The 13,519-nt window shown below is 40.5% G+C and overlaps 1 protein-coding gene across 1 annotated transcript in view; it reads left to right on the top strand.

The window, feature by feature from the left end:
- Positions 1 to 13,519, top strand: part of NYAP2 (neuronal tyrosine-phosphorylated phosphoinositide-3-kinase adaptor 2) — a 367,433-nt gene that overhangs the window by 290,758 nt on the left and 63,156 nt on the right. Inside the window, exon 5 of the mRNA XM_007955564.2 lies at positions 10,781 to 10,884. Coding sequence (XP_007953755.2) covers positions 10,781 to 10,884 — 104 coding nt within the window. The remainder of the gene's footprint in view (positions 1 to 10,780; positions 10,885 to 13,519) is intronic.

Below are 13,519 nucleotides of genomic sequence, written 5' to 3'. Positions count from 1 at the left end.
GCATGGGGTCGCTATGAGTCAGAGGCTACTCGATGGCACTTAACAACAACAACAACATTACCATTCAATTTGGTTTCTACTAAGCATGTCCTTTATTATGATGTTGAATGCTACACCAACCAAAAAAACCAAACTCATTGCCGTCGAGTTAGATCTGACTCATAGTGACCCCTCCTTGGATTCCTGAGGCAGTATCACTATGGAAATAGATTGCCCAAACTTCCTTCTGAGGAGTGGCTGGTCAGTTTGAACACCCAGCCTTCTGGTTAGCACTCAAATGCCTTAGGCACTATGTGACCAGAGCTCTAGATGTTCTGAAACCTGCTGGGGAAAAAAAAAAAATCAACTTGATTATAATTTCCTTCTTACTAGATAAATTCTGAACTTTCCCCTCCTCTTCGGTTTGGTTTTTTGGTTCTCTGATTCTATGGGGGAAAAATAATTAGCCAGGCATAAATAATTCAGATAAACATAATGACACAGAGCTACAGCCTTCACCTGGCTTGCCTCTCCATGGAAGGTTGATCCTGCTTGAGAGCCATGAAGACAATGTGCTGGCTTGAGTTTTGCCTGTGCTGAAAGGTCCTTGTGTCTCTCCCTGCAAGGGGCATGGCTCTCCCTGTGCCCTCTCCTAGAAGCACCCACTCTGACATTACATCTGGCTGGCAGCATTTGGTTTTCTTTGGACAGTCCCTGTGGGTGTGCTGCACCAATAGTATTCACAAGGCATGCCCTTTTCGTTGTTGTGAAAAGCCATAGAAGACATTTTCTATGGAATAGAAGTTTCAGTCTTACTTATGCTGGGCATTTACAAGGACTCCTCCTGGAAACATTGTTAAGTCCTTCAGTAATATCAAGTAGTATTTTCACTGCCATCTACTGTCTAAAACAGGTGCTGCAATTTTCCCTTCCTTGATTTTTTTTGTTTTGTTTTTATGACACGCTCAGTTGAAGACACATCAGTGCATTCTTGTCTTTTTAGTGTAAACTTGGAAAATACGAAGACATGGAGTGAAAAAAAGTTTTGTAATGAGAAGCATACATATCATCCATTCATCTTTCACACTGGCTCATTCAGTGAGGTGGGTTTTTTTTTTTTTGGTACTCTTTAGAAAAGGAGTTCAGGTGCTGTAGTGGTTAAGGCACTTGGCTGCTAACCAAAAGGTCAGTGGTTTAAATCTACCAGCTGCTCTACAGAAGAAAGATGGGGCAGTCTGCTTCTGTAAAGATTTATAGCCTTGGAAACCCAATGGGGGTCGCTATGAGTCAGAATTGACTCAATGACAGTGAGTTTGTTTTGTTATTATTATTATTATTTAAAAAGAGGAAGCGTAGCGCCTAAGGCATTTGACTGCTAACCAGAAGGCTGGTGGTGCAAACCCACCAGGCACTCCTTGGAGGGAAGGTTGGGCAATCTACTTCCGTAGTGATACTGCCTCAGAAACCCAAGGAGGGGTCGCTATGAGTCGGATCAGACTCAATGGCAAACACAGCAACAATTTAAAAAGAAGTCCTCGTGGCATAGTAGTTAAAGCACCTGGCTTTAACGCAAGGTCAGTCATTTGAAGCAATCATCTGCTTTGTGGGAGAAACTGTGGCAGTCCGCTTGTGTAGATTGCAGCCTTGGAAGCCCTGTGGGGCAGTTCTGCTTCGTCTGTAGGGCCACTGTGAGTTGGAATCCACTTGATGGCAGTGGGTTTGGGTTTTGTTACTTCTTTTCATTCTTTAAAATATGGTTTACATAGTTAATTAAATAAATATTTAATAAATCCTTATCAAGGAGCTCTGGTAGCATTGTGCCTAAGGCACTTGACTGCTAACCAGAAGGCTGATGGTTCAAACCCTCCATCCACTCCTTGGAAGGAAGGTCAGGCAATCTACTTCCGTAATGATACCACCTCAGAAACCCACGGAGGGGTCGCTATGAGTCGTGGGACTTGATGGCACATAACAACAACAACAACAACAAATCTTTATCAGGGATCAGTTATCGTGTTATGATGGGGGAATATTGTAGTGAAAGAGATAAACATGGTTCCTGTCCTCACAGAGCTTACAGTTTAATAAAGGAAGTAAGGGAAGAAGGAGAAAGATTTATTCACCAGGCAGAGTGAGAGGCAGGATTAACCCTTTCATGACTGACTGTCTGCTTTGAATTTTTGTTGATAGTGTGTGTTTTCAGTAACGGAAAGCATGCTGAATGAAATCAAGGGAAAAAAATATTTGAGATTATACAGATTTTGATACAAATATGTGGGACATATATGTCCCAAGTGGACTCTGGTGATAGGTATGGTGATATAAGGCCAGTTTCTTGAGATTCCCACAGTTACACAGGTCCCTGCCAGGCTGTAGCACAGACTGTAAGTGGGATAGCAGCTTCCCAAGAAACTAGAGAGGCTGAAAATGTTAGTGGGCAATAAGTCCCACAGGTCATGAAGACAGTTAAAATTCTAGGGTCATAGAGGGCATGACCCCTTAAGAGGACCTAAAGCAGTTCCTCGGAAACCCAAGGAGGGGTCGCTATGAGTTGGGGCTGACTCGACGGCACATAACAACAACAACAACAACAAAGCAGTTCCTGGAGTAAAGGAGTCTCTGGGTCGTGCAAACAGTTAACATGGTTGGCTGCTAACACAAAAATTGTAGTTTCAAGTCTACCCAGAGGCATCTCAAAAGAAAAATCTGTCAATCTGCTCTGAAAAATCAGCCACTAACAACCCTATTGAGCGTAGTTCTGCTTGGACACACATGAGGTTTCCACTCATGACTCGAGTTGACTGGAGGACAGCAGGAAAGCAGGAAAGCAGTTCAGTGGTGCAGGGATGTGACTGCAGATAAGGCTGGTTGTGTAAGCTGGGTCGTGTGGATGAGTTTAGACTTTATTGTATGATAACCAGACAGGTGAAAAGATAATATTTACCTTTAAACAAACTAGCATTTATTGAGATTTTATTACACTCTGGTCACTGTGATAAAATCTTTACATGTATCATCTTACCTAATCCTTACAACAACCCTATCAAGTAGGACTGCTTTGGTGGCATAGTGCCTAAGGCATTTGACTGTTAAGCAGAAGCCTGGTTGTTCAAACCCAGCACCCACTCCTTGGAAGGAAGATTGGGCAATCTACTTCTCTAAAGATACCACCTTGGAAACCCAAGGAGGGTTTGCTATGAGTCAAATTGACTTGATAGCAGTGAGTCAAGTGTTGTTGTTGTTATGTACCATCGAGTTGGACCAGACTCATAGTGACCCCTCCTTGGGTTTCTGAGGCAGTATCACTAGGGAAGTAGATTGCCCAACCTTCCTTCTGAGGAGTGGCTGGTGGGTTTGAACTGCCAGCCTTCTGGTTAGCAGTCAAATGCCTTAGGCACTATGCTACCAGAGCTCCTACCTTTATTTCTCCATTTACCTATGAATAAACTTAAGCTTAGGGAGGTCAGGCAAATTGACTGTGATAAGTCAGCTAGTGAGTGATGGAATTTTAGCCACCCTCATGAAAAACTATACCTTCTTCCCAGGAGCACTAGCTTAAGTATCAAAGCAACAAAACAACTCTCACCGACTAGCTTGGGCCATGTGTCCACCGCTGAACAAATGACCGAGACTAGGGAGAGGGAATGATTGGACATAGCCTATCCCATGCCCACTCTGGAGCAGGAGTTGAGGTGAGTCCCTGAGAAACCATGAGAACTGAGATTATCAGTTATATCATTCCTCAAAGGAAAATCAAACTACTCCTAGTTTCAGAAAAAAAGAGAAGGAAATTCTAAATAGGTGAAAATGATGCAGGCCACAAGGTCTCCTAAATTTTATTTTTAAGTAAATTTTGGTGGTTTTAAGCATTTATTACCAAAATTTTACCAACAATTTTAGCAGAACGAAAACTATTTTAGCCAAATGAATAGTCAATAGATTACTGAGTTATACTTGTCGTGTCTTATCAATATTGCGACAATCAATCGACCAATCACAAAAAGCAATCAAGAAAAGAAAAGAAAGAAAGGAAACGAGCTACATATACTAGCTCATGATCAACCAAGAGAATTTTTAAGAGTTTCACTTTTCATAACAGATTTAATTTATTCACGTCAAGGAAGCAATGAATGAACCTTGGAGCTTGCTGCTTCTTATAGATGAAGAGTGCCCTGAGAGTTTGCATGGCTTCCCTCAGGTCCACACATGAAACTAATAGCATTACTTGGACATTGCCATAGAATTTTTTCTAGGGCAGAAATTCTCCCCTGGTGGTTCCCAATTCCACTGGAGTATCAAGGGTTTTAAAATGATTCTTGAGCTTAAATGTGGTACTTCCTTCCATTTCATTATTTTATGTTTAAAATACTCAACTAGCAAATTAATTGTAGCTGTATTTCTTTAAGAGATCTCTTTGGGGGCTCTGAGTCTGGGTAAAGCAATGATTTTCAAACTTTTCAGTATTTGAGACCCCATTATAGTCTTAAAAATTACTGTGGGCTCCAAAGAACTTTACTATATTAGAAATTAAAATAGGAATCTCTTAAAAATATTAACTCATTTTCAAAGGTCATTGTGTATTAACATAAATGACATATTTTTCATGAAAATACATGTATTTTACAAAACCAAAACGGTGAGCAGAGTGAAGAATTATGGTTCTTTTGCAAATCTTTCTCATGTCTGGTCCGTTTATCTACTCCCAGAATCAATTCTTACATCCTGTTGACTTCTTTCCTTCCTTGTGGTTGCACAATCATCACAGCAATGACTGGATTTGTTTCATTTTTCAGCACCACAGTCACGGTGAACCTATGGACGCCTCAGAAATCTCTAAAATGTTGATAATAGAGAAAAAAAAAAAACTATTACCAAAATTCTAAAAGAAACTGCCACATTGAGAAGAGAGAATATTAATTAATTAAATCAGTAATGGTTACATTTATTTTAAAAACAATTTCATTATCTTTTTTTTTAAATTAAGTTTTATTTTTGCAGTGTTACTTCCCTTCCCCTCCCATCCCTGGTAACCAACCAAGAAAGTTTCCTTCCATATATAAACCTTTTTACAATAATGAACTAATACAATATTTGTCTTTCTATGATTGACTTCTTTCACTCAGCATAATGTCCTCCAAGTTCATCCACGTTATATGGTGTTAAGCAGCTTCTACACTATTTTTCAGTGTTGCATAGTATTCCATTGTGTGTATGTACCATAGTTTGGTTATCCATTCTTCTGTTGATGGGCGCATAGTTTGTGTCCATCTTTTTGTTATTGTAAATAGTGCTGCAATGAACATGGCTGAGCATATATCTCCTCTTGTCCTGGCTCTCACTTCTTTAGGATATATACCTAATAATGGGATTGCTGGATCAAATGGCATTTCTAATTCCAACTTTTTAAGGAATTGCCATACTGCTTTCCACAGTGGTTGTATCATTCCGCAGTCCCACCAGCAGTGTATGAGCATCCCAATCTCTGCACAGCCTTGCCAGCATTTGTTATTTTCTGCGCCCTTGAACTTTGCTATTAGTGCTGGGGAAAGATGGTATCTTATTGTTGTTTTGATTTGCATTTCTTTAATGGCTAATGGGGAGCTCTGGTGGGGTAGTACCTAAGGTATTTGACTACTAACCAGAAGGCTTGCTGTTCAAACCCACCAGCCACTCGTCCGAAGGAAGGTTGGGCAATCTACTTCCGTAGTGACACCACCTTGGAAAACCAAGGAGGGGTCATGATGAGTCAGATCGAACTCCACGACAGTGAGTTTGGTTTTGGTTAATGGTTAATGATCGTGAACATTTCTTCATGCGTTTGTTGGCTGCCTGAATATCCTCTTTGGTAACTATTTATGTCTTCTGCCCATTTTTAATTGAAAATGTTAATATTTTTGTTGTTGATGTGTTGGAGTTTTCTATAAATTTTAGAGATAAGTCCCTTGTCAGACATGTTGTTGCGAATATTTTTTTCCCATTCTGTAGGTTCTCTTTTTAGTGTTTTGGAGAAGTCTTTCAAAGCACATAAAAATTTAATTTTTAGAAGGTCCCATTCATCTAGTTTATCTTCTGCTGTTTGTGCATTTGGGCGTATGCTTGACAGTCTACACATGCCATAAATTAGGGTCCCTAAATTTGCCCCTATTTTTAACTTGAGGAATTTATAGTTCTGGGTTTCACATTTAAGTCTTTGATCCATCTGGAGTTAGTTTTTGTGTATGGTGTAAGGTACAGATCTTGTTCATTTTTCTGCAAGTGTATATCCAGTTTTGCCAGCACCATTTGTTAAAGAGACAATCCCTTCCCCATTCAATGCATTTCAGCCCTTCATCAAAAATCAGCTGACCATAGGTCGATGGATCTATTTCTCGGTTTTCAATGCTATTCCCCTGGTCCATGTGTCTGTCGTTGTACCAATACCAGGCTGATTTGACTACTGTAGTTGTATAGTAAGTTTTGAAATCTGAGAGTGTGAGACCTCCTACTTTGTTTTTCTTCAATAGTCCTTTGTTTATCCGAGGTCTCTTTCCTTTCCTTATAAAATTAGTGATTGTTTTTTCCATGCATTACATTTTAAAGCAATTTCTGGATTAGATTTTCTAATCCTCTAAGAATTCCTGAGTGTGCATGGTTACCTCCTAGAAATTAGAGCCAATCATGAATTAGCTGGATTACTCACAGTCCAGTACTTTCAAGAGCAAAATTATAAAAATGGATTCAAATTTGATATAAGGAAATGATTAATTTGAGATGTCAGGGCATCTTAATATGTTTGCTATGGTGTGTTATGGAAACTCTGAAACAAGTGTTTGGAAGCCATGAAGTTTTTGAAACTGCCCTGGCAGATAACCCTTTATTACTTGGGAGCCAATTTATGCCAAAGATCACACATGCTATTTTTAAAACTACCTCCTCATAGATGGACGTAGAGTTGGCAACACACATACTTGAGTGTGTTAACAAGGAGCCTCTCTGTGACTTCCACGGAGCCCTAAGTCATGCAGTAGACACTTTCAGAAGCAGATCTGACTTGGGAAAACAAGTGTCTTTGCCATTACAGCAAAATATTGTGTGTTGAAATAACAAGAGGGAGGAAAGAAATGCCTCCTCAGAATTTGACTGATTTTATTTTTTGGGTGCTGGATGAACATGTTTTCTGTGGTGAAAAGGCACTAATCTCTTATTGCTGTGCAGATACAGAGATTGAGATACCATTTCTGAGAGCAAAGAGAGTGCCAATTCTCACAGTATCAGCAGCGGAGGGCTTGGAGACAATCCTGTCACAATACTGAGGGCATAATCCCAAAAGAAATCTTGTTCACCTTACGGGTGGTCTCTAAATTAAAAACAAAGCAATGAATGGTTGCATCCATTAAAAAGAAAGATCTAATGAATGAGTAACACAATCAAATGGGTACTTGCTTAATAAAAACCACATAAGGACAAGAAGTCATTGCTCTGGTAACAGATGAGGAGAATATCTTGGTTTTTTATTTTTTAAAAATTTTGTTGTGATTTGGGTGAAAGTTGACAGAGCTGATTCATTTTCCATACAGCAGTTCATATATGTTTTGTTTCATGACATTGACTGCATTTCCCCACAGGGTAACAGCTCTCTTCCCACTTCTTCCCTGTAGTCACCTCTTCCCTGTGTGCTTCTTTCCTACGCATTCCTGCCCCGTCCCTGGGCAAGCTCTTTCCCTGGGTAAGCACTGCCCTTCTCTCCTACGAGGAGGCTATCTCGATCATGGTTTACTCCAAGGAGTTAAAATGAATATGTTTCTTTCTTCCTCCTCCTCTTCCTCCCTTTTTCTCCCCCTTTTTTAAACCTCTCTCTCTGCCTCTTTCTTTTTTCCTTTGCCTTTGATCTTAACTGAAAATTTACAAGCAATGTCACCTCTAACTTCAAGGCTGGTTACTGATAGCATTTTCCAAAAAGGGTTTTTAATTTGGGTGTAAAAAAAAATAAATACTTTCTCATTCATAATTAGTCTTTTCATAGAACCAATTTTTCTTTGAGAAAGAAAGCTATATTTTATATGTCTTTCTTGGCATATATCCGTTGTTTTCTGGGATTCTCCAAAAGAATTGGAGATGTTTATGTCAGCAAACTTCAGAGTGGAAACAATGGCTCACTGTTGAAATTTACTGCTCTTTGAGACTCAGATGCTGTGCTATATTGTTGTTATGTGACGTTGAGTCGGACCCGACTCACAGCGACCCATCCTTGGGTTTCCGAGGCAGTATCACTACGGAAGTTGATTGTCCAACCTTCCTTCCGAGGAGTGGCTGGTGAGTTTCAACCGCCAGCCTTCTTGTTAGCAGTCAAGTGCCTTAGGCACGATGCTACCAGAGCTCCCATTCTGTGCTATAGGAGCCATTGTTTCCACTCTGAATAATGACTCCTATAGCACAGCATAGGAGCTCTGGTAGTGTAGTGCCTAAGGCACTTGACTGCTAACCAGAAGGCTGGAGGTTCAAACCCACCAGCCACTCCTCGGAAGGAAGGTTGGGCAATCTACTTCTGTAGTGATACTGCCTCGGCAACCCAAGGAGGGGTCGCTGTGTGTTGGGTCCGACTCGACAGCCTATAACAACAGCAAGAACAAAGTGTACCAAACAACAAAGAAGGGTTGTTCTGGTGGTTGTTAGGTGCTGTCAAGTCTGTTCCAACTCAGTTATCCCAAGTAACAGAGTAGAACTGCCCCATAGGGTGTTTTTGTCTCTAATCTTTATGTGATCAGATCAGATGTTTCTCACACAGAGCTGCTTGGGTGGATTTGAACCACCAATCTTTTGGTTAGCAGCAGAATGCTCAACTTTTGTGCCACCAGGACTCCTCAGTGGGGGGTTAGTGGTTTATATGACAACGCCTTGGAGGACCTGATGAACTGATACAGTAACTAGCATCCAATGTGGGTAAGCAAGTTCACGATGGTGTTGGGAGTTTGCTTGGCTTTTGGTAAGGTTCAGTCTGTGTATTAGAGATAGCAGTGCCTATATTTGAAAGAGGCTAATGAAGTCGGGGCCTGACTGGAAACCTAGCAGGGGAAATTAATCCATAAGTACATTAGGTAAGGTAAAAGCCTTCAATTTTGCCACTCATTGGATAATCCCTTCAACATAAACTTCAAAGAACCTTACAGTAAAGAAATATTATTTGCCATCCTTTCCTAGGAAAAATATTGAATTTTCTTCCTCCGTATGACTGAATGTGCTACCCCAGTAATGAAATATAAGGAAACATTATGAAAACCTATCGACCAGGATTCTGATGAATGCATTGCCAGTTATTTTATATAATAAAAGATGGTTCCCTAAGGTATGCAAGGATTTATGACTCCTGGGAAATTAGGTTAATTTACAAGTTACAGTGATATTTTATCTATGTCACTGCACACAGTTAAACAACCTCAGGGACCCTCCAGTGATATTTTCAAGAGTGGGTTGGCAGATACTCGAATCACTGCACAAAACCAGAAGAGGGGTATTTTCGAACATGCCTCCTCCGAAATGACCCTGACAGGGTCATGCCCCATAGACTGAGAATCACTGCCTTAGTAAACAGGCCAGCCAGGCTAGGTCTTAATCTAGGTCTAATAACATAGCCTACTTTACTTCCTTGCCTCTGTTTGCTTTTAGCATTTGTATTGATCTTTTCTAGGTTTACTTGTGCGTCTTCAGTGAAAGAAAAATACATGTTAATTGAACATCTACTGTGTGGTCCTCACCAACATAAATTCATGGAATTACAAGAGGAAGTAGCACAGATGCTATATAATGGCTAAGGGGGTTCAGAATTCAGAGCTAAAGAAGGCTAGAGTGCCTTACAATAGAGGTACCTGTTGAACTATTGTTGTTAAGTGCTGTCAAGTCAATTTTCAACTCCTAGTAACCTCCTGTGAGAGAGTAGACCTAACCCCATAAGGTTTCCAAGGCTGTAATTTTAATGGTTTTCAGTAGCCAACTTTTTCAGAAGTGGATGGTCCCATCCTTCTTCTGAGTCTGTCTTAGTCTGGAAGCTCTGCTGAAACCTGTCCACCATGGGTCACCTGCTGGGATTGGGAATACCTGTGGCATAGCCTCCAGGCTCACAGCAGCACACAAGCCACCACAGGACAATAAACTGACAGAAGAGTGGTGACAGTGTTTTGTTCTATTGGACAGAGGGTTGCTACGAGTCGGAGGAAGGAAAGGACGGGAAGAAGGAAAAGAGGAAATTCAGAGAAGTTGAAGAAGACATTGTAGGACATAATAGTAGGCCTGAGGACCAAAACTGAAATGCATCATCAAATATAATCAGGTCACTTGCTCTTTCTCTTAATGGGGTGTTGTTCCAGTAACCTCTCAGGAGAAACTACCACTAAATGTGGGAAAAGGGGCTAAGGAACAAGGCCTACCTTTCAGTGATCAGCTCTTCACTCCCCAGGAACTGATCTATGAATAAAGTGCTTTGTTCAATTCTTAGAAACTTATTTAATCACCTGCCAATTATCAGCTGACCCCAGAGCTTTTTGTGTATTAACGCAAGCAGTTTGCAGTCAGCTACTAATCCGAAGGTGGTTGGTTGGAACCCATCCATTAGCATTGTGAATGAAAGCCCTCGTGACCTGCTTTCTGAAGACTACAACCAAGAAAACCTAGGGAGTAGTTCTACTCTGTAGCACATGGGGTCACCATGAGTAGGAATCGACTCCATGGCATAGGTCTTTGTTTTTAGCAAAGCAGGAAGGGAGCCTAAACGCCGCGCTGTTACTGCAGATGTTGATCACTAACGCTTTGTCTTCCTCCTTGTTCACAGAGTCTAAGGTAAGCTGCAAGTTAGGCCGGTCTGCGTCCACATCAGGTGTGCCTCCTCCATCAGTCACCCCTCTCAGGCAAGCCAGTGACCTGCAACAGAGCCAGGTACCATCATCGTTAGCCAATCGTGATTGACTTCCTGTGATGCAACATACCAAACGCTTCCCACCTCTGTCTGTCCTGTGTGGCTGTAGACAACGTTTGCATTTGCTTTCCTTTTTCTATGTGTGTATGGGCGGGTGGGGTGAGTTGGGCAGTCTGTGTTTTCATTCAAAAAGAAAAGTCTATCTGCCCTGTGATTGGTGAAACTTTCTTTGCTGTTTGTGACCAAATTGTTTTTGTCTCTGGTTTCCATCATTCTGTAATCTGAATGTAGTAAAATTGTACTATATGTATGGCCTTGGTGGTTATTTTATTTTATTTTTTTAATTCTTTCTCTTCTCCATGTTTTGTGTACTATTATACTATCTCTGGAAATTTATCAACATTTGATAAATTTATCTGCTTTGTTTTATGTAGATTTCTTTTCAAATGTTTTGTCCACAATATTTACACAGATGTACTCAATGAATTTGTACATAACTCTTAGCTTTTATCTTATTATTATACTGTAATATCTGTGGCAATTTTACTTTTATTTTTACTTAGCTTGGAGCATGATTGTAAGACACTGTGAATATCAATGTCCTTATAAATATTCATATATTAATTCATCTGGATTAAACATGGCAGCTAGCCTCTCTTCTTCCTTAGGCCACAGAGACAAATTGACCTACCTGATAACACAAGATATTTACCAAAAACTATAGATTCATAGTAAGGCCACCTTGAATAAATGACTTTTCTCTCTGATATGGACAGTATCAGAAATACTCTCTGAAAGAGAACGTGAGTGACTTTGGTAGATTAGATCTCCATCATCACTTGGAGAACAGAGACAAGAAATAAAGGCATAAATTAAGTATCACTTGATCCTTCACAGTATGATATGTTACTCCGATGTTCATTTGAGTGCATGGCTGTGTATGGAGAATTTTGTAGGGGAAAAATCGCTACATGTTAAAGTTCTATTCATAACTCACTCAATAGGAATTCAGTACATTGACTTCACTGGTAAAGCTGACTTCTGTTGCTATTCGCTGCTGTGTGTGTTACAAAGGACAATCCTGGAGTGGTTTCTCTTCGCTTCCCACATTTCTTTGCTTCCATGAAACTCTTCTGAAATAGTAAATTATAACACATGTGAGGATTCCTCCATGGAAACTGCCCATTAGCAAATTACATATTCATTGATTATTTAAAATGTCAGGCTATTTTAACACATACCTAGGCAGAATAATTGCACTTTTCTCCTAATGGGAGATCATGTGCTTCTTAGTATCTTGTTCTGACTTAAATATGCACCAGTTTGATGAATGAACACACAGGGTATCTACAAACACAGAGAAGAGAGGCTGCTCTCAAGAGCATCTCAAGTGTTATTTGGAACTTCTTGAGTCTTTGTTTAAAATGTTAAATGACTTTATAACTAAATGCAGCCAGCTCAAACACTTTCCGGATATGAAGGAAGTAGAAAAAATAAGACAATAAGTTAATAAATACATAATAACAAAGTTCCTGTCACGAAGATACACTACCACCTTAGCTCATCAAAGCTCTTCATAAAATACTAGATTCACCAATACCTAAAAGTGACACAGACATTTGGATATGGAAAGGAGAGCATTTTCATAAGTTGTCAGAGGACTGCATTCTTGTCATCAGTTTCCCAAGTACGTGATCTTTGCTGTTAGATTAGCCTCAGTGTCTCACAGGGGTTTGGCTTTCTTTTGTTGCTGTGTCCTCCCCCCCCCCCCCCCCCCCCCTTCTTTTTTTTTTCTTGTTCCCCCCCCCCCCCCCCGCCAATTATCTTTGTATCTGCTTCATCTTAAGTCCCTTCTACTTTCAATGAAAGTGGTTCCCCAAGAGGGTGAACTTTCAGGAGGATGCTACAGTCTTTGTACCTTTGTGTCATCAAATCTTTACTCATCTGATGGGACACTCTTCATTCTTCAAAATACAGCAACACGACAAAGCTCCTCACACCATTTATGTGTTTTTGGTTTCCTTTCCTACTGGCAGAAATTCTGGCCCTCAAGCCACATTGTAAGTGGGCTGTAAGAGCTACAAAATAAAAGGCAAGCTTGTAAGCTTTTCTTCTGTGGCGTATGACCGCTTGCATTAAGGTACTCCTGTATTCTAGAGCTAAAGGTTGGCGGTTTGAATCCACCAACCACTCCAAAGGAGAAAGCTGAGGCAGTCTGCTTCCGTAAACAAGCAGCCTTGGAAACCCTATGGGGCAGTTCTACTCTGTCCTACAGGGTCACTACAAGTCGGAATCGACTCACTGGCAGTGGTTTTTGGTTTTATATTCCAGAGCCAAAGGGGAGAGCGTAGCTTGGAAGAAGCTTCTTCTGCCCTCCTATGATTTATCATTCAACTAAAGTTCAGTGAATTGAATTGAAGATTTCTGAAGACTCTCTTCTCACCTAATTTTCACACCCTCATCATAGGCATGGCTGCGATGGCTCTTTAAATGACAACCAGGAAGACACTGTCCTTTGTTCAGTGACTCAAGGCAATGGTGAAAGACATTTGAAAACATTGAATCTGAGAGGAAATACACCAGCTAGGCAGGGTATGGGACACAGTAATTGCAAACAAACAAGGAATCATCTTGGTTAGTTTTCTTTTTCTTTTT

The sequence above is a fragment of the Orycteropus afer genome, unplaced genomic scaffold, assembly GCF_000298275.1.
Source record: "Orycteropus afer afer isolate SDZICR_OR568_19922 unplaced genomic scaffold, OryAfe1.0 scaffold00002, whole genome shotgun sequence".
Taxonomy (NCBI): Eukaryota; Metazoa; Chordata; class Mammalia; order Tubulidentata; family Orycteropodidae; genus Orycteropus; species Orycteropus afer.
The sequence above is the reverse complement of the archived record's forward strand: the minus strand, read 5'-3'. Positions and strand labels throughout refer to the sequence as shown.